We start from the raw sequence: 22,768 nt of genomic DNA on the forward strand, positions 1-22,768 counted from the left end.
CACTCACTTTAAAACTATGCCCCCTCGTAATAGCTACCTCCACCCTAGGAAAAAGTCTCTGGCTGTCTACTCTATCTATACCTCTGATCATTTTGTACAACTCTATCAAGTCACCTCTCACCTCTCGTCATTCTAAAGAGAAAAGCCCTAGCTCTCTCAACCTTCCCTATAAGGCCTTCCCTCCATTCCAGGCAATATCATGGTAAATCTCCTCTGCAACTTTTCCAACACTTCCACATCTTTCCTGTAATGAGGCGACCAGAACTGGACACAATACTCTAGATGTGGCCAAACCAGGCTTTTGTATAGCTGAAGCATAGCTTCACGGCTCTTGAACTCAATCCCTCTATTAATGAAAACTAACACAATTCTATCCACCTGGGTGGCAGCTTTCCGGGAACTGGGGACTTGAACCCCAAGATCCCTCTGCTCCTCCACACTGCTGAGAATCTTTCCGTTAGCCCTGTATTTTGCTTTCAATTTTGTCCTTCCAAAATGAATCACTTCACACTTTTCAGAGTAAAACTCCATTTGTCACTCCTCAGCCCTGCTCTGCATTCTATCAATGTCCCTTTGTAACCAAGAACAGCCTTCCGCACCATCCACAACTCCACTCACCTTCATCTCGTCCATGAACCTACTAATCCATCCTTCCACTCCTACATCCAAATCATTGACAAAAATCACAAATAGAAGAGGACCCAAAACAGATCCTTGTGGTACACCACTCGTAACTGAGCACCACGTTGAATATTTTCCATCTACTACCACCCTTTGTCATCTAAGGGTCAGTCAATTCTGAATCCAATCGGCCACATTTCCCCATGTCACCTTACTTTCTGCATGAGCCTACCATGCGGAACCTTATCAAACACCTTACTTAAATCCAAGTATACACATCCACTGCTCCACCTTCATCCACGTGTTTGGTCACCTCTTCAAAGAATTCAATAAGGTTTGAGGCATGATCTACCCCTCAAATCCATGCTGACCATCACTAATCAAACTGAGCCTATCCAAGTGATCATAAATCCTATTTCTCAGGGTCCTTTCCAATAAATTTGCCCACCACTGACGTAAGACTAACTGGCCTGTAATTTCCAGGGTTAGCACTATTCCCTTTTTTGAACAAGGGAATGACATCTGCCTCTCTCCAATCTTCCAGCACTGTAGGATGAAAAGTGAGGATGAAAAGATCATCGCCAAAGGCCCTGCGATCTCTTCCCTCGCTTCCCATAGAATCCTTGGATAAATCCCTTCAGGCCAGGGAGACTTGTCTATCTTCAAGTTCCTCAAAATTCCTAGAACATCTTCCTTACTGACATCAATGTTCTCTAGCCTACCAGCCTGTTTCACCCTGTTCCCCTCTACAACTAGGTCTCTCTCAGTTGTGAATACCAAAGAAAAGTATTCATTAAGGGCTTCTCCAATTTCTTTAGGCTCCCTTGATCAGCCCTACCCTTTTTATCTGGTTATTCTTTTATTCCTCATGTACGTGAAAAAAGCCTTGGAGTTTTCCTTGATCCTATCTGCCAAGGTTTCCTCATGCCCCCTTTTAGCTCTCCTGAGCCCTTTCTTCAGCTCCTTCCTGGGTAACCTGTATCCCTCTACAGCCTCATCCGTTCCTTCTTTCCTAAACCTTATATAAGCATCCTTCTTCCTCTTAACCAGTCATTCGACCTCTCGAGAACCAAAGGCTCCCTCACTCAATTGCACATTCCCTGCCTGCTAGGGACAAACATATCGGGCACACACAGTATGCATTCCTTAAACAATCTCCACATTTCTATCATGCTCTTCCCTGAAAGCATCTGTTCCCATTTTATGTTATCCAGATCTTGCCTAACTTAATTGTAATTACCCTTCCTCCAATTATAAACCTTACCCTGCTGTATGTACCTATCCTTTTCCATGGCTGTTGTAAAAGTAACATGTGATCACTACCACCAAAATACTCTGATAATAAAATGTGATTTTATTATCTTGGAATCTCCAGCCCTCACATTTTATTATCTTGGAATCTCCAGCCTCACATTTTATTATCTTGGAATCTCCAGCATCTGCAGTTCCCATTATCTCTGACACCAAAATACTCTAACAAGTCTAACACTTGGCCCGGTTCATTGCCAAGCACCAAATCCAAAGTGGCCTCTCCTCGTGTTGGTCTATCTACAGATAGTGTCAGGAATCCTTCCTAAACACAGTGGACAAAATCCGCTCCACCTAAACTATTACAACTAAAAGGTTTCCAATCAATACTTGGAAAGTTGAAGTCACCCATGACTACAACCCTGTGACTCCTGCACCTTTCCACTATCTGCCTCCCAATCCACTCCTCCACTTCTCTGCAACTATTAGGGGGTCCATAAAAAGCCGCCAGAGTAACTGCTCCCTTCTTGTTCCTGACCTTAACCCAAACTGACCCTGAACACATATCATTCTCGAACTGCCTTTCAGTAGCTGCTATACTAGCCCTGATTAGCAATGCCACTCCCCCACTTCTTTTATCACCATCCCTATTTCTTTTAACGCATCTAAATCCTGGAACTTCTAACAACCATTCTTGTCCCTGAGGTATGAAGAAGGCATTTTGGGAAAAATCAAAGTTTCTTAATTAGACAGCAAGTTTCCTTGTGCTGCACAATGCTTTCTTGGTCCTTTTTTAGATCAAAGGAAGAGCATTGTCTTTTGCATGTAATCTGCATTGGTAAATGAACTGCCACAGATAGCATTTCGACAAGCTCTTGTGGCTAACACCTGTACCACCTAAGTTTCTCTCCATTTAGATATAAGTTTTCATTCCTCTAATCAAAACTGATGAGACCCTTTTACTTCATCTGCCAAGTTTTGGCTATTCACCTCACCAATCCATATCCAGTGGCAAATTCTTATTTCTTCATGACAATTCACTTTCCCACCTATTTTAGCGTCATCTGCAAATTTGGTTACAGTACTTCTATTGCTGCATCCAAGTCATTAATATAGGTTGTAAACAGTTGGGCCCAAGGGCCAAAACCTGTGGCACCCCATTAGTTACATCTTGCCAACCAGAAAACAGTTCTGTTTTTAAACCCAATTCTCTGCTTTCTCTTGATTAGCCAACACTCTAGCCAAGTAATAAATACCTCTAACCCTACATAATCTTACCTTGTATTAATGTTCTTGTGCAGCACCTTATCAATGCTTCCTGGAAGACCATATATTCAGTACCTACAGAATCCCAATTATCCACTTTACTTGTCACATCTTCAAAAGAACTGCAGCAGTTTAATCTAACATGATTCACAGTTAATTAAACCATGCTGACTCTGATGGATTGCATTTCAACTTTTAAGTATCTTGTTATTACTTCCTTAAATGATGGATTCGAGCAATTTCCTAACGACATTAAAATTAGAGGGGGTAAATTTGAAACGGAAATGAGACGACATTTCTTCAGCCAGAGTGATGGGCTTGTGGAATTCATTGCCATGGAGTGCAGTGGAGGCTGGGACGTTGGATGTCTTCAAGGCAGAGATCGACAAATTCTTTATCTCAGAAGGAATCAAGGGCTACGGAGAGTGTGTGCAGGGAAGTGGAGTTGAAATGCCCATCAGCCATGGTTTAAATGGTGGAGTGGACTTGATGGGCCAAATGGCCCTACTTCCACTCTTATGTCTTATGGTCTTATGGACATGTTAAACTCTTCTGTAGTTTCCTACTTAGTGCCTCCATCACTTTTTGAATAAGCATATATGTTAGATTAGCATTTTTCCAATGCACTGAAACCATTTTCGTATTCAGGAAATTTTGGAATATCATAACCAATGTGTCCACTTGTCTCTGCTGCCACTTCCTCTAGGATCCTAGAATACAGGCTATCAGGCCTTGGAGGACTGATCTGGCTTCAGTCTTAACAGTTTGCTCAGTACTGATTCCTAGTGATAGCGATGATGGTTCTAAGTTCCTCCATTTTTATAATGTTTGCATTACCCATTATTATTGGAATGAGAAGTGTCCTCCACTCTGAAAACTAAAGCAAAACATTGATTTAGTGGCCCCAGTTTTGCAGGCTGGCTGGCCTTATGCATCACAATTGCAGTGAACAAGTACTTGCTACCGCTATGACACAGGCTAATTTTCATCACAAACTCAAGACTGGTGCTGCCTTCACAGAACTTTCCTCAGTTTATGATAGTGGGTGTAAACAATGATGCTTAAACTGTTCCTGCTGCTAACATGTGCCAAACTACTTCAGCCACTGTGGCCATTTCCACAGAAAAGGATGTCCAAAGACTTTGTTATCTATACTGCATTCAATAGGTACATTTCCTTCAGACCCCTTTCACAGGACATTTCTTCTAAACTCAGACAAATAGAATGCTGTATCAATCATATCCACAAGTGCAAAAGTTTCAATGCGCATTATGCTCTTTACTACTCATTTTCAGGCTTCCCAAGCCACAAAGTTGCTTTCCCAATTCTTTCCATCCAACCTGCTCACGAGAAATTATGAACCTATTAAAAATTCCTCAATGAGCTGGCATGGGAGACATCAGTAAAAATAATCAATTTCATGTTTTCAGGATCATCTAAAGGTGAGAATCTCAGCATATGCCTCTGCACTTAACTTTATTTTATTGGTTTTATTTACTTTTAAGATGTGCTTAGTACCCGTGCCCTCATTGCTCAGACCTTGAGTAGAAGAGTTGGGACATCATGATGAGGATGGACAGCATGTTGGTGAGGCATCTTCTGGAGTACAATGTGCAGTTCTGGTTGCCCTGTTGTAGGAAGGGTATTATTAAACTGGAGGGGGTTCAGAAAAGATTTTCCAGGATGTTGGCAGGAATGAACAGTTTGAGTTATAAAGATAGGCAGTGTGGGCTGGGATGTTAGCACTGGAGCATAGGAGATTGAAGAATGACCTAATAGAGGTTTATAAAACCACGAGCAGTATAGAGAAGATGAATGGCAAAAGTCTTTCTCTCCGCACCCCCCACACCCCACCAAGAGATGGGGAAGTTCAAATCTAGGGGGCATAATTTTAACAAAAACAGAAATTGCTGGAAAAGCCCAGCAGGTCTGGCAGCATTCGTAGAGAGAAATCAAAGTAAATGCTTTGGTTTGAATGAGCCTTACTCAGAACTGATGATGAATATGAAAATATTGATTTACATGCAGAAGACAGGGTTGGGGGGAGGTGTAAGGAGTAAACTATACATGGGGAATACAACCCCAAGAGACAGAACAGTTGGACAGACAAAGAATTGGATAATGATCTGGCTTAGAGGGTGAATAGCTATTAATGGGGACTGTTAGTGGCTAACAACAGATTGTGTGTAATAGCAGACTGTGAGATGGTAAGGACATGGGAGCGCTCAAGCCCTAAGAAGTTATTGAACTCGATATCGAGTCCAGAAGGCTGCAGGGTCCCCAAGCAGATATTTCTACAGTTTTTTTTTAAAAAGGGGAGAGAAGAAAGATTTAAAAAGGACTAAAAGGCAATTTTATTTTTAAAAAGTGTGCTTATGTGAAATGAACTCGTGGTGGATGCAGGTACAACATTTAAAAGACGTTTGGATAAGTACATGAATAGGAAAGGATTGGAGGGATATGGGCCAATCACAGTCAGATGGGGCAAGTTTAGTCAGAGAACATGGTCAGCACAGACTCGTTGGACCAAAGGGTCTGTTTCCATGACGTATGACTCTATGGCTCTCAATTGTTTTTGGTTGCAATCCAAGTCTCATGCTTCATCTTGATTCACAAAATCTACTGAAAGTACAACCGACCTCAGAATACCTGTTAGCAACACAATCTTTATAAAAGAGTCTACAGCAAGGCCCCTGTGATTTTGACAGCCAAAAACCATGGAGTCCTCCATTCTCTGAACTACTGTAGAATTTCCAATTTGAGACAAACGTAACTGGAATCCAACTTCTACGGCCACTGCCAAAAATTTATTTAGGGCAGCAGTCATTTGTTTTAAAAGAGGACCGTTACCATAGAACTTTGTTCTGTCAAAATCAAATATCTACCCAAATGTATAACAAATACAAAATAATTTCAAAGAACAGACTCCGGTGTTTTGAGGTTATATTCAAGACCAAAGAAGAATCAAAATCCATGATATATTCTTCCACGGGCTGGTTGGCGTCATCTTTAATTTATCGAAATTCGCCCCTTCTTGTAGGCATCAACAAATTAGCATCAAGATTTCTTTAGGGCAGTCATTTGTTTTAAAAGTGGGTCATTACCATAGAACTTTGTTCCGTCAAATGCAACTTACATTCAATTCTGAAAATACTTTTTAAAAAACTTTGGATTTGTCTTTAACTGAAAAAAAACAAAGTAATTCCTCATTTACTCTTGGATACAGAAGTGAGTAGAGTTCACACTTTCATCCCTTTCAATGATTCAAACTCCAAAAGACAAGTGGATGATCACAGTTTAACAGCCAATAACACGATTCAGTCCGTTTTGCATCAGGAACTTCTGGAACCAATACTTTTGTCATATAAAAAAATTCTTATCTTCCAACCTGAACAGGTCAAAGTCATACCCTCTACTCCCATATTATACTCTTGATCATCCATTTACCAAAAAAGAAACAGGAGTCAGCTTTCTACAACTGTTATTTACATTTCATAGTTCAATACAAGCTCCAATCTGTTCTCTCTCTTTCCAAACCAATCATCCTTATTGAAGAAAATAGCCTTTTCTAAAATTTTCTAATTAACCTGTTCAGTGGTGTTATCAAACACCATTGGAGCAGGTGGAATGTGAACCTGGGCCTTCTAGCCTTGAGGTAGGGATATCACCATTGTGTCACAAGAGCCCACCAGCCCTTAAATGTATGCTCCAGTGAACATCAACTACTCTTCAAGATCTCTGGTCAATTCTTAAATGGGACCTCATTACCAATATTGTTAAAGTTCGGCACTCTAGGAACATTCCACGCTTTATATTCTTGACATGCTATGGTCTAACACGTATCAGGCTTGTCCAATATTTTCCTCACTGGAATCATAATACTTAATAGCTAAATACTATAGATTTAAATGAAAACTTTAAATTGTATGGAGAGGAAAATGGGTATATTTCAAAATGCTAAAGTAGGGATGTACTTAGTCGGACCCAAAACTCTCAACAAAATATGCAATTCTGATTAATTTTATATCTGTAGGAATAACACCAATAGATATCAGATTATTAGAAGCAACCTAAAATAGATGCTCAATTTTAATTATTTGTTGAATGCTGAAACCATTATTAACCACATCACTAAACAATAAAAAGAACAGTAATCAAACAAGGAATAAAACATAGTGATCAGAGATAATGGGAACTGCAGATGCTGGGGAATCCAAGATAACAAAGTGTGGGGCTGGATGAACACAGCAGGCCAACCAGCATCTTAGGAGCACAAAAGCTGACATTTTGGGCCTAGACCCTTCATCAGAAAAGGGGGATGGGGAGAGGGCTCTGAAATCAGTAAGCTGGTAAATCTCAGTAACCAAAATATCTTCACTAACATCTCAAAAAAAACAGCAACATCGTCATGAAATGGGAAATAACTACGACATAAAATAGGAGACCATTGCATCTAGAATCAATGGTTTGAAAACTGTTCTACTTGCAATTCTAAGTAAAATATCTCAAAAGTTGAGCATACCGATACATCTATATTCAGCGACAGTCCCAAGCTTTGTTTCAAAGCAAGTCTTCAATTTTTGCTGCCAACCCTGCCCCCCCTCGTTGGGAGAATGACAAGCAATTTTTATGTACTTCAATCTTGTATTAGATTTAAAGAGAGGTCCCAGAGATGAACTGACATGATACCCTACTGAAAAAGGGATCATTTTGAAACTCTACTGTGACATGACAATTACCTGTAATATAGGTAAAGTTACCATACTGGACAATATGATCGAATTCAGAGAGAAACAGATGCTGGTGAGTTTAACAGGACTGAAGGGCACTAAATAGCTATATACAGTCGTATAGGTTATACTCTACTCAACTACTACAAATTTTCAGCCTGATCTCTCCTCCTTTGGGCTAGTCTGTTTCTCCAATTGTTGTCTTGCCATTGCAATCTATCACAACTGCCTTCAGTTTATTGTAAGCCTGACGAAATATAAACTAGTACAAAATAAAATGCTGCAGTTTTGCTCAATATTAGACAAGTATTAATTTATCTGATTCTGCCATGGAAATATTTTCTCTGATGCTGGAAACCCCATCACACAACACAATCAAAGTCAACACTTTACTGTTACAGGAAATCTTCATAATTCTATTCTTTAGGCAGTACTCTCATCTTGCAGGCACAATGGAACAGTACTATAAGCACATACAGTACCTCCATTGTACAGGCAACAGCAGCCACATTTGTTGAGCTCCCACACTATTCCACAAAGGACAAGAGAGTATGGTTTTCCACAAAATGCAATTAGGCATTAAATTATCAGGTTTTCACTAAGCAGTCACAGCAATTTTTCTCAAAAGGCTATGGATGCTGAGTAATTTACCTTTAAAATGGATTGATAGTTTTTTTTAACTAGGCAATGAAATGAGGAGATAGAAACAGCAAGTGCGAGAGAAACTCAGCAAGTCTGGCAGTATCTGTGGAGAGTGCAACAAAATTAACATGAAGTCCACAGAGTGGTCATATCAGACTTGACACGAGAGCTCAACTATATTGGCTGAATCCCTCCAGCACTGTTCTTATTTCAAATCTCCAGCATTTGCAGTAGTTTTCTCTTATAATGGTATAAAAAGATATGGAGTGAGGGATTAAAGAGAGTAGAAGTACATTTCACCAATGGCAAACAAGCTTTAGACACTGAGTAGCCTACTCCAGTTTCTATATTGTATAGGAAACTTCTACAATTTCCTTTTGCCTTCCTGATTACGCAGAAAAAAATGGAGGAGGCAAGTTTTAAGATTTAATCAGTAGGTTTTCCATAGATTCTATGCGGCACTCTAAAATATGGGCCCAAATGATCCTGTCAGGATTGATGCCAAGCACATTTACCTCGCTCATGAAGATTTTTGCAATTCAATCGTTTCACAATTTTTCTGATACCAGCTGAAGCATCAAAAGGGATACCTGCAGAGCAGTGTTGAGTTAACAAGGGATGGACACATTAACATTTTCACAACAGTAGCTGCCATGAGGTATGCGTTTAAGTGTCCAAGTCTTCTGTAGGTTGGTAGGTGACAATTCTTTTTCAAGAGGGATGATACTGAGGATTCCAGTCAACAGCCAACAACAAAAACGAAAACTTCACAGATCAGATCAACACAGCTCGAGTGGCTTCCTTTAGTAGTATATACTGGCCTCCTGCTGTCCAGAGGGAAATCATCCTTCACAAATACATTCACTAGCTGATAGCTAGTAGTGTTGACATGGGGCATCCAATTAAACCATGTACTTGTCTAAAATTTCAAAGTCCCGCTGAATGCACATCACACTACAAAATGGCGATAGCCCTAACTCTTTGGGTAAGCAACCTGGTAAATGACTAAACAATGTCCCAGGTTTCAAACTTACATAGAAAATCTAGATAATCCTTAAATCAACTGACTATGACTGCAGCTACTTATTCCATAAGTAGAACATGGGAAATAGTTCAATTCAGGATTGTAGCTATCCAAGTGAGGCCACCACATGCATACTGACGTTTTGCCCCAAAAAAATCCATTTCTGACGGCATCAGAATCATTCACACTGCACCAGCAGAAGTTGTTGAATTGGTAGCCTCTATCTCATATTGTTTCTTTAGCCTAATGAATAATAAAGAACTGATAACTCAGATAAATTTTTGCAATTTAGAGATACAACACCACATATAAAACCATAAGTGAACATTGACTCTTAGCTGCAACCTCGGATAGGTTTTGACAAATCATGTTGGAGAGGCACTGAGTTTGACCAATCCTATGGATAGAAGTCTTTTCAATTTATTTCTTAAGAGAAAGTAGTTGTTAGATATGCAAAGACAGCCACCATTTTCATTAAACGGATATTGCAATGAAGTTCATGTTAAGAAGCAATATATATATCTATATGTATATCATCTAAAAGCATTTTACTTTCACCCTGTTTAGGAATTGAACTTAGGACCCTTACCCAAAGATAGATGTGCTCTCATACGAGCTTCAATGTCATTAAAGTCCATCTGTGAGCCTACCCAGTGAGATGACAGCTGCATATTGTATTATTCCCACATTATCTGGAGTTACTGTAGTGGACAAACAGAGCAAACACAACTTTAATAACTAATTTATTCAGCATTCAAAGGGGATGAAGCTTTGGTGATACTAAATATTTAACGGTTTTAAATGGAATGCACTGGCAGTACGTGAAATCATTCACAGTGCTATGTAAAAGGCCGCAGGGTTTAACCACATCCTTTTTATTCTAATTATATATTAATAACTCCACTTAGTATGAAATTACAATTTAAAACAATTAAGTGTCTTGTATTGGATTTACAGTCCATGTTGGGTCCCGTTTGATGTGTAATATACCCCTGTTAGCATTTATGCTGTTCTTTTAAAATTGAAAAGGAATTACACATTGTGAGCAATAAATTGTTGGACTTTTCAAGTTATAATTAGCAAATTTTTTTGTTCCAGAGAACAAAATGCTGTTATTTCAAAGAATTGCAGTCTGTCAGATCATCTGATGGCTTCTCAGTGCAGATCTCAAACACAGGTCTAGCAACCTAAATCCCGCAGCAGTGGTCACATGAGAATTCTGATAATAAGGCTCGAACTGCTGCAGTTTGTAGAATAAATAGGGGTTTACCAGAAATATATTAGAACAGAATCAGATTAAGGAACCTTTTTTGCAGCACAGGATTATTGGCAATAACAATAAACCACATTCCGGAATGTCAAAGTGGTTTTATCAACATATATTTTTAAGATGTGAAGAAATGCCCTAAAACGACTTCCACAACAACAGATACACAAGTGCCTATGTGCTTTTCAAACACAATATTTCAACAGCAATTCATTTATACATTGTGCAGTTCAACTTGCATTTATCTATTTAAGCCAGTATGGAAGTCATATTGGACAAAAATGGAGAGCCTGAAATGGAGAAAGGGTTTTTAAATCATTTTGACAGTGGAGGGGGTCCTAGATTTCATGTGAACACAGAACTGTACGACTATAGAAGATAAAGCAGAAGCAAGCAAATCTTAACTTGGTGTACAAAACAGATGATTAGGATTACAAGGACATTCAGTCATCTCAAGTGTGCACAATTACTCGGATTATTATGCATAGATATCCACAACAATGGCTTATCTTTTGACCTCTATACCATTAACAAGTGTGCAAGAGTCCACGCTCAGCATATTTTCAACACCCTAACTTGGCAAGGAGATATGGATCAGATTTTACATCTGCACACATGATGATCACATTTATAGTCCCACCACTCCTCTCAATCAATTCACTGCCTATATATTTTCAGGATACTTCACAGAAATCCAATCTTAAACTGGATGCAGTTTCTTTTAGTTTGGGAGATCAAAACCAAATCCTATCATCTTAAATCCCCACTGGACTCTGCAGAGCTGCCACTAATACCACTGCCTCTCTGCTCATTTACTCAAGTAGATCAGGATGTTTGCAATCTCAATGCCCTATTCCACCACTAGCCAGGAGCTGATTCAATATCCTCATTAAGACTTCCCACTTTTCTCTCTAAATATTGCTTCTTTCAACAAACCGAGGTAGGTAAACTAAGAGTACACAGTAGGGCCTGCTGTCGCTATCACTGTCACAGCAAGGCAGGCTGGGAAAGAGGGACCTGCAGTCAGCTCTCATTGAGGAAAAACCGTGACATCACAAGCAAAAGGAAGACAGGAAGAAAATTTGAAATTAGTGACCAATTTCACTGTTGAATATGGAATATAAAATTCCATCCGAGACAATTGCCAACCAGGTCAGGTCTGTTTTGGGGTCGGAGATTCACCCCAACCAACCCTGCACTGTACCAGGCAGGAAGTTCCGAGACAGCCTCACTCTCCTCAGGAATATGATTTCTTACGTGCAGGATAGGAGCATAGACACCTGACTCGTCAGCCTGGACCTTAGGTGGCCTTAGACAGGATATCACACACGTACATGAGGGACATGTTCTCTGAAATGGACTTTGGGTAGGGAATCTTTAATTGGATCTGCCTGCTCAACATCAATATCAGTAGTGCAGTCTCAATTAATTGGTGGGAATCACTGTTTCCCAATAAGGTCTGGAGTCAGACAGGGTTGCCGACTCTCTCCTGCCTTGTTTATGTGTTGTACAGAAATTTTTGCACCTGGATGAATGCGAACCCAAGGCTTGCGGGTCAAACCCTCTCAGTACATGGACAACATTGATCCTTTCTACTCGAACCCGCTCTCAGTGCGTAGACTCATGAGCATCTGCAACTAATTCAAGGTACAAATCAAAGCAAGAAGAAGACCATGTTTTTTGGGAACAGGTCAGAATTTTTTGATGGTGCCAGGCATATTGTTTGGAGGGGTCAGGATATGGGAGCAAAGTTTGGGAGCAGCACAGCAGAAACTGGTAGATGGGAAGTTCACTCCCTCTCCACTGAGTTTTAAAAAACACTTGATCATGAGATGGTAGGTACTTTAGGTTCATTATATGAGATGCAGATCTAGCCCATTCCTGAAGTTTGTGCCACTTCATCTGAAGGGCCACAGGGACACCATTCAAAACTCTGGGTTGTTGTGTGCCTGCCCTATCCCTGCCCCTGTGCACGAGGGGAGATGACAGAAAGACATACCTGATGCTGTGCCTCTGTGCGACACTGCATCAAGCTATGTGTAGACTCTTCATACGCAAACACCCAAGTGTCACTATACAGTGAGATTCTACCAGTCCTCTGTTACAAAGCATGGGTCTAGACTCAATGCTCCAAGTAGTTGGATTGTTCTGCACCACCTATACCTGAGGGAAAAGTTCGATAAGAACAAACCCTTGGGGGAGGAGAGAGGGACGAGCCAGAAGGAATGTCGTAGCAGCTGCAGCATGGGACCACATAAATTAGAGGTCTGACAGCTCTGCAGCAAACAGTACAAGTCCACATGGTTATGCTGTCAGTCCAGTACCAAGTTTCAGGATACTGGCTACAAGCTGAAGAAGAATTTGCAATCGGAAGGGGAGAATCCAGTTATCGTGGCTCACGTAGGCACCAATGACACAGACAGAAGTAGGAAAGAGGATCTGCATAGCCACAATGAGTTGCCAGGCACCAAATTAAGACGCAGAACCTCAAAGAACAGGACCTGAGCCATAAACAAATTGGTATTGGGTAAACAAGGGTAGAGCGATCAATGTGTGCCTACAAACTGGCGTGGGAGAAATCAGTTGCTGCATCCAGCACTGAATGCACAGAAATCTCCTCTAATTAAATATTAAGATGACTGAAGCTATTGTTTTGGACCCTACCTCAAACCCTGCTCCTTAGTTACCTTGAAAATGCTGAGATCAGCCCCCATGCCCCTGCCCTTTCGCTCCTGTGTTTGCTGATCTGCACAGGCTACTATCCAAACAATTCTTGATTTTAAAATTCTCAGCTTTGTTTTAAAAAAGGTTCTCAAAACCACTAGCTTCACTCCCTCCATCTCTGTAAACTCTTCTATGCTTCAAGTCCTCTAGCCATGCCCTTTTGGTAGCAACGTTACTGGAGAGAATACTGAGGGACAGAATATATCTACATTTGGAGGCACACATTAACCAGGAACATTCACCTTGGATTTATTAAGCCAAAATTGTATTAGTAACTAGGAGTGTTTAGGAGGCTAATACTTTGAAGGGGTCAACATGAACCTTAGCAAGGGTTTGATAAAGGTCCTTCATAGCTGACTAGTCAAGGAAATGAGAGCCTATGGGATCCAACTGAAACTACCAGAAAAATCCAAGTTAATGGAGTTGGAGAGGGCTAACAAGGCAAGGAATTAGATTATGAATGGCAAAACTCTGAAAATTACTGAGCATCAGAGGAACCTTAGTGTGCATAACCACTTCAGATCCCTGAAGACAGAAGGCAATTCTACATGATGAAATTATCTATTAACTGTTAGATACGGTGGCTAAGGTAGCATTTGGTTTACTTGCGTCCATTGCCTCAGCCAGAAAGACATGGAGTATAGAAGTTAAGCTGGAAGTGTATAAAATGCTGGTAAAGCAACAATTGAAGTACTGCATGCCGTTCTGGTCACTAAGTTACAAAGAGGCTGTGACTGCACTACCGATGCTGCAAAATAGATTTACCAGGATGCTGTCTGGGCTGGAGGATCGGAGCTGTGAACAAAAATCAGACAGGCTGTGGTTGTTTTCCTTTAAGCAGCAGAGGTTAAAAGGGTGACCTGATAGAGGTATACTAGATTATAAGGGTACACATGATTCTGCTATAACACATGTTTCATTAATGCAAATTGACTGTAACACGATCGCTGTTTGAATAATGCAAACTTTCTGCTGTACAGGTATAGCGATTTTCCATACTGAATACCTTGCAACTCAATTTTCTATAGCACACGTTTATGCAAAAATGCACTATCTTGTAATAGGAGAACTAACTGTATAGATGTGGTGGACAGGAAAGCACTTCTACTGTTAGTAGAAGGGTCAAAAATCAAGGGGCATAGATTTACAGCCACTGATAACAGTCTAATAAGGGAGATTTCAAAAATATTTCTCCCAAAAGGGTGGAGGTAGTCCGGAACACAACACCTGAAAGTATCCGAAGCAAAACACTCTTCCAACATTTAGACAGTATTTGGACATTCCCTGATGTTGCCATAGTTCCAGGGCTCTGACCCAAGCAATGAAATGGGATTCATGTAGTCAGATCATTGACAACAGACATGGACACAATACACCAAATATCCTTATGCTGTAAACATCTATGACCGAGTCTGTAAGTCCTGTCTATCTCCAATTTTAATTCTTTCATCACTAATGGCTGAGTAATCAGCAGTTTAGGCTCCGAATCTGGAAAAACCTCTCTAAACACACTGCCTGTTGATTTTGCTTTCCTCCCTTAACACATTGCTTAAAATCTGCCTCTTTGACAAAGCTTTAGGTCACTTGAACTAATACTCCTCCATGACTCTGTCATAAATGCGTTTCGCAATAAAAGAAGTGCCTTGAAATGTCTTAACGTATTTATATTAATATTCAATGCAGTATATAAAGTTGGCACAAAATGGAAAATAGCCAATTTAAAAAATGATTTGAAATATCCTAGCATCAGACAAAGTCACTATCCACCCTAGACAGTAGACACTGCTGTAAACTGTTATAACTTCAAAACTAAGATTATTTAATAGTAGTGCACTCTTTCATTACAAGATACTAATGGGAAGCAAAGCAAACTTCTAAATCATACTAACCTTTATTACTGGAGCGACTGTCTGTTTTCCCAACGTTATTCCTGTGATGTTTAGTTGACATGCGTTTTATCTGTCGTGGGGTACTAGGCGGTGAAGTTCCATAAAAACCTTCAATGCTAGATTCCTCAGAATATTCATCTGATTCAACATCTTCAAAAGCTACATCCCCTGATTTTTTGTCTTCCCTGAGGAGTGAAAAAAAAACAAATTACTCCAGTTGTTGCACAACTGCTTTGGATACATATAAAAAGCCACTAGTGTTGCTTAGGGTAAAACATTTGGAGTTAAAAACATACAACCAACCAGGCAACCATAATGCGTGCTTGTGTGGGAGAATCTTGGTTTACCTGCATCAGCATTCCCTTAGGCTCAAATGAAGTACAAACGTGCATGCAGATTTACAGGTTACATGCCATGCATGTTTTATTAATGATAAAAACCACAGGAGAGAAAAGAAAGGAGTCTCTAAGTAATGAGAAATTTCATTTGTACTGGAGGTATTTCACCAACCTATTTGAACAATCCTTTTCACATTTATCAGCAAGTAATTTTCAATGATTGGCAATCTGGCTTGGTTGAAAGAAGTCAGAAAGGTCGGATTCCTACACAAGGGTGGTGCAAGCAAACCAGCACTGAAGTACTAAATTAGTGGGACAACACCATGGGTAATGCAGTCTAATGCAAATCCATAACACCATGAGACAAATTACAGGATTAAGAGCACTGAGAAACGTAACAATGCATTGTTCATAAGGATCAGGTTGTGCCATCAGTGGGGTGGGGTGGGGCCGAGTGACCTTCCAAAAAGTTTAACTAATTATGTGCGGAAGGTTTAAGCTAATCTGGCAGGGAAAGACACAAGAAGGAAGATTGGAAAAGAGGAATAAGGAGCCCAGGAGATTTAATAGGGACAAAAAAGGGGTGTAATGAAAAGAGAGGCATTAGGACATGGGTCAAAGTAACAGACAAGCCTAGATGGATTTAAAATAACTGAGTAAGTGTGGTGAGTTGCAGTCACATTTTGCCATTTGGGTGATAGTGGCAATAACAGCAACCAAACTCAAAAAAGGGAGGATTGGGAACTTAATAGACCTGGCTATAGCGGGTGGTAAAGAAATAAATAAACCAACAAAAACAATGGTAATATTGATCAACGATGCAGTCACAACACTGGAAAAGGATGAGGTACTTGAGTGTCTCAAGACAATCCAGCTGGTTAGATTTAAGGGGGAATTAGAAAGAAAGAGTTAGCAATCTGTTGGGTATATACTATATGAAATCAAATGACGGTATGGAGAGAATAGAAATGAATTTGCAGGCAATTTGCAGAAAGATACAAGAACCTTTAAAATAGTGATAATAGGAGGCTTCAATTATCACAGTACAGAAAGCAAAATAATATAGATTTGGAAAATAATAAAAAGCAATGAAGAAGAATGCCTGAAGTGTGCACTTTCTTGATCAACATGTTTCTGGGTGAACAAAGTAGGCACAATAGCTAGACCTAGTTCTGGGGAATTAAGTGGGAAAGTGCAGGATGTTTCAGTGGATTAACATTTGGGAAACAGGAATCAAAATATCACTAGTTTTAGAAATATTTTGGAAAAACATGAATCAAGTGTACAAAAATGCAAGGTGGGGTAGAAAGAGGACGGCTAACAATGGTGAATTAAAGAAAAGAATGGGGTGCAGCTGGAATGGAATCAAAGACTGACAGGTAAAACAGTAAAATGGCAGTGGAAGGTCTAAGAGAAGAATAGAAGTTGACAAATTCCATGAGGGGTAAAGAAAAGCATCCAGGCTATAGCTGCCAGACAGGTGTCTATAAACACCAAAGTGAAATAGAAGACGTTTCAGCCAGGTTCCTAAAAGACAAGGGAAACAAAACAGAATACAGACTGTACTAGAAAAGTGAAAATAAGACAGTGTAGGAGATAATGTTAGCAGGTGGCAACGATCACAGAGTCTTAAGATAAAATAGATAAACTTAATGTATGCAGATATCAAAACTTAATGCAAAGTCATCTGATTTACAAAGGATATCATAGTAGGACTGGCACTGTAATCAAACTACGCAGGCAAGAGATTAAAGAACAAGCTTGACAAGACATTTAAGTGGACAAAACTGGAGCTAAAATTTAACGCAGACAAGATAAACTGCTACACCTTAAGATTTAAAAAAAAATAACCTTTGGTGACTGCGCTGCAATAGCTAAAAATGAAGCTAAGAGGTCCTGGAATCTGAAGAGATTTGACACTAGTAAACATGTCCAGGCAATGCAGAGCCAACACATACCTTGGGTATTGCACACATTCTACAATTTGGCTGCAATTGAAAAGGATAGTGATCAAATGTAGTGTTCACAAGTTTGCACCTTGAATGTATGATCATAAGTCAGCTGGTTAGCTAAAGGTGTTAGGTGCTCAACAAGTGGTTCAGAAAAATGCCAGTAAGTGTGGGCTTGATTCCCAATCCAGCTGAAGTAGACATGGGACCTGCATTTGGGAGTAGAAAGCAATAGTAAACCAACACTAAAAATGGCTCAAGATGAAGCATCAGCAGGGCAAGAATGTGTCTCTAAATGAATGAATGGCTAGCACTGATTAAGGAATGCAACATATTTAAGTCCTTTCAGGACTTGGAACAAAGCTACAAAGCAAAACCCTAGTGCAAGAAACAGAATTAGGCTACAGAGTCCATTGACCTTGCTTCACCATTCAATATGATCAAAGTTGATTTTCTCACTCAACTTCACTTTCCTACCAACTCATTTTGTTTCATTCTCAGAGATAATAAATCCATTTTTGACTTTATTTTTAAGTACATTCAAAGATGTCAATGGCTGTGAGTTTGGTCGCTGAGCTGGGAGGTTCGTTTTCAGACGTTTCGTCACCATTGTAGGTAACATCATCAGTGAGCCTCCGGTGAAGCGCTGGTGTTATGTCCCTCTTTCTATTTATCTGTTTAGGTTTCCTTGGGTTGGTGATGTCATGTCCTGTTCTTTTTCTCAGAGGATGGTAGATGGGCTCCAAATCAATGTGATTTGGAGCCCATCTACCATCCTCTGAGAAAAAGAACAGGACATGACATCACCAACCCAAGGAAACCTAAACAGATAAATAGAAAGAGGGACATAACACCAGCGCTTCACCGGAGGCTCACTGATGATGTTACCTACAATGGTGACGAAACGTCTGGAAACGAACTTCCCAGCTCAGCGACCAAACTCACATCCAGAACCTCAACCTGAGCTACAAATCTTCTCAAAACTCGCTAAAGACGTCAATGTTTTCTTGACAATTGGTAACAGATCAACTCATCTGCAGTTCTTGGTTCACTCCCCTTTTAATTATGAAAAGAGATGTTATATTTGTTAACATCCGATGTGCTGAGAACATCACAGAAAGAGAATTTAGAAAATCATGACCACGGCCTCCATCCTAGGGTTCTAAAATTAATGATCAGATCCTGGGGATTTATTGTGTCTTTTTTAAGTCTCTGAAGCTTCACTAAGTTTTCTCTTTAATACTAATTACCTTATACTCTTCACTTATGAGCTCTTGGTTACCCTCAACTTCTGGCAAGTCAAACAAAATATTTCTATTTCCCCATTCCCACGGTGATTTATTTTATCTTTGCCTCTAAGAGACTAACATTTACTTTAGCTGCTGCTTTTTTGGGCACACATATTTTTACAATCTTTACATCCCTGTTTAGTTTAATCCCATTTCTTTCCTGTCAAAAAATGAGATGACACCTAGTTTAAAAATCTGTCCTCAGACTTATTTTGCAACATTGTAGGCCTCTTCTTTAAATCTATATTTAAAAGAACAGGTCATAACTAAACACCTCCGTAATCCACAAATGGATCTTTCTCGTGGAGGCTTATACATTTTCATAATAAATGAAACATATAGTTTAATCATTTGAATCATGTCTTTAAATTCTGCCTATTCTTTGTTTGCTAACTTCCCTTTCATTCTGTTTACCAACCATCCAAAGCTCACGGTCCCCTCAGCATAACATAATTGGTTCATTTAAAGTTCTTGTTTTGAACTGCCATGTTTCACTTAGCCTCTGTCACACTTATTATGCAATTCAAATGTATTACTGCTTTTGCAAAATAAATTATTATGAGATTACTAATTAACACTACCTCATTACACAAAATTAGATACAAAATTGCACTGCTTCTAATTGCCGTTTGGTAGTACAGCACTTGAACATTGCCAAAATATAGTATATCAAAAGTTTTCATCTTGCATTTAAGACATTAACAAGATCCACAAAAATACCAATGTAAAGGGGAATAACATTTTATTTAATGAGGTGTGTATGCTGATTGGTAGATCATTGCCATGGCGAATATACAGTACTAGATGACGACTGCAAGTTAACTACAAAAATTGGTTGTATTTTAAACCAGCAGGTTGATGCATGTCAACTGGCGCTTGTCATCAGTCCGAGCTGCCAAACAAACAGTACCCTCTTCCGCACAGTATATTCTTCCTCCTTACACTGATATTTTTGAGTGTGTCCCAGCAACTGCAGAGTGAAAAATTTCAACAGACAGGTCTTTTTTCATCTGTACTCAGGTTTCTATTGGTTCCAAAAAGAAAGCACTCAAAATTATTTAACAATCTTCCAAAATACTTTTACCAACTTAATTTGTCCAATCCTTGTTGATTGGAGTCCCCACAATTACTATTACATTGTCACATGCTCAAATTACTTCTTGCATAATGCTTTATCCAAGTTAAAAGACGACTAAATCTGGAGAATTTCTTTTTCCCCCCTAGCTAAGGAACATGTTAGCTGAACGTAGATTTGACAGGCATTCAAATTTAAGGATTGAGAAAAAAATTCAAAATATCCTCAATTAAACTAAACAGACAAGTTAAACAGGATCAAATTAGTATTTAGGACTGTTCAGATTCTTCCTTCACACAATGGGATAAACATATGGGGCAAACTTCCAGTTTGACTGAAAACCCTAGAGGGTAAAATCTCGGAGTCAAGAGAGATATGGAATTGATCTTTTGATCTATTACTGCACATCAGCACACAAAGTTGCGGCAAATGATCTAAATTCGCTATCATTATTTTGGGATGGTGTGACAACTCCCTCAATAACTACCCAAGCTTAAAGCAAGAGGCTAAAAAAACACAAACCACCAACACACCAAAATAAGAAACCTTTGCACAAGTGCAACAACCATCAGGCACATAGACATCACTTCAAACAACAGTCTAATGCACTACTTTCATACTATGCAAAGAAACGTAATCTTATCACATTAAGATGTTGCATGAATCAAGTTTCTGCTGAAATTTTCAAACTACAATTTTTACTACCATGTCTTTGAAAAACTGCATTTACATTCTGTGCAGGTAAAACACTGCATCTGAATTTGTTGCTTGCATGTTCATGCTACATTGACTTTTAACAAGTAGATGGTAGTTTTCAGTAAGTACTCCTATTGATTTGAACAAGGGATTGAATAGTTCAGTTGGCTGGAAGGCTAGTTTAATGTGACAGTATCGCCAGTGTGGGTTCAGTTCCCGCACCTGAAGTTACCATGAAGGACTTGCCTTCTAATCAACGCAATGGCGTAGGGGTAATGTTCTGGGGACCAGGGTTCAAATCCCACCAGGAGGCTGAATCTGAATTCAATTTTAAAAAGTCTGGAATTCGGAATCGTACTGTGAAACCATTCTCAATTATTGGAAAAAACAATCCAACTCACTGATGTCCTTAAGGGAAGGAAATCTGCACGTCCGACATGAGACTCCAGACCCAGAGCGATGTGGTTGAATCTCAACTACCCTGTGAAATGAAATGTGAGGCTGGATGAACACAGCAGGCCAAGCAGCATCTCAGGAGCACAAAACCTGACGTTTCGGGCCTAGACCCTTCATCAGAGAGGGGGATGGGGTGAGGGTTCTGGAATAAATAGGGAGAGAGGGGGAGGCGGACCGAAGATGGAGAGAAAAGAAGATAGGTGGAGAGAGTATAGGTGGGGAGGTAGGGAGGGGATAGGTCAGTCCAGGGAAGACGGACAGGTCAAGGAAGTGCGATGAGGTTATTAGGTAGATGGGGGTGCGGCTTGGGGTGGGAGGAAGGGATGGGTGAGAGGAAGAACAGGTTAGGGAGGCAGAGACAGGTTGGACTGGTTTTGGGATGCAGTGGGTGGAGGGGAAGAGCTGGGCTGGTTGTGTGGTGCAGTGCGGAGAGGGGACGAACTGGGCTGGTTTAGGGATGCGGTGGGGAAAGGGGAGATTTTGAAGCTGGTGAAGTCCACATTGATACCATTGGGCTGCAGGGTTCCCAGGCAGAATATGAGTTGCTGTTCCTGCAACCTACGGGTGGCATCATTGTGGCACTGCAGGAGGCCCATGTCATCGAAAGAATGGGAGGGGGAGTGGAAATGGGTTGCGACTGGGAGGTGCAGTTGTTTGTTGCGAACTGAGCGGAGGTGTTCTGCAAAGCGGTCCCCAAGCCTCCGCTTGGTTTCCCCAATGTAGAGGAAGCCACGCCCTTGACCGCGTCTCCCGCATTTCCCGCAACACATCCCTCACACCCCGCCCCCGCCACAACCGCCCCAAGAGGATCCCCCTCGTTCTCACACACCACCCTACCAACCTCCGGATACAACGCATCGTCCTCCGACACTTCCGCCATCTACAATCTGACCCCACCACCCAAGACATTTTTCCATCCCCACCCCTGTCTGCTTTCCGGAGAGATCACTCTCTCCATGACTCCCTTGTTCGCTCCACACTGCCCTCCAACCCCACCACACCCGGCACCTTCCCCTGCATTTGCAGGATATGCTACACTTGCCCCCACACCACCTCCCTCACCCCTATCCCAGGCCCCAAGATGACATTCCACATAAAGCAGAGGTTCATCTGCACATCTGCCAATGTGGTATACTGCATCCACTGTACCCGGAGTGGCTTCCTCTACATTGGGGAAACCAAGCGGAGGCTTGGAGACCGCTTTGCAGAACACCTCCGCTCAGTTCGCAACAAACAACTGCACCTCCCAGTCGCAAACCATTTCCACTCCCCCTCCCATTCTTTAGATGACATGTCCATCATGGGCCTCCTGCAGTGCCACAATGATGCCACCCGAAGGTTGCAGGAACAGCAACTCATATTCTGCTTGGGAACCCTGCAGCCTAATGGTATCAATGTGGACTTCACCAGTTTCAAAATCTCCCCTTCCCCCACCGCATCCCTAAACCAGCCCAGTTCATCCCCTCCCCACACAGCACCACACAACCAGCCCAGCTCTTCCCCTCCACCCACTGCATCCCAAAACCAGACCAAGCTGTCTCTGCCTCCCTAACC

At 40.7% G+C, this 22,768-nt stretch overlaps 1 protein-coding gene across 4 annotated transcripts in view; it reads right to left on the reverse strand.

Annotated features, from left to right (window-relative positions):
* map3k4 (mitogen-activated protein kinase kinase kinase 4) overlaps positions 1-22,768 on the reverse strand; it is a 194,010-nt gene that overhangs the window by 118,346 nt on the left and 52,896 nt on the right. For 3 of the 4 annotated variants that reach the window (XM_048535980.2, XM_048535982.2, XM_059648418.1), the window contains exon 2: positions 15,412-15,596. In XM_048535980.2, the coding sequence (XP_048391937.1) occupies positions 15,412-15,596 (185 nt within the window). Of the gene's footprint in view, positions 1-10,120; positions 10,233-15,411; positions 15,597-22,768 lie in introns of all 4 variants that reach the window. The other variant, XM_048535981.2, reaches the window with a different exon arrangement.

Source organism: Stegostoma tigrinum, chromosome 9, assembly GCF_030684315.1.
Source record: "Stegostoma tigrinum isolate sSteTig4 chromosome 9, sSteTig4.hap1, whole genome shotgun sequence".
Taxonomy (NCBI): domain Eukaryota; kingdom Metazoa; phylum Chordata; class Chondrichthyes; order Orectolobiformes; family Stegostomatidae; genus Stegostoma; species Stegostoma tigrinum.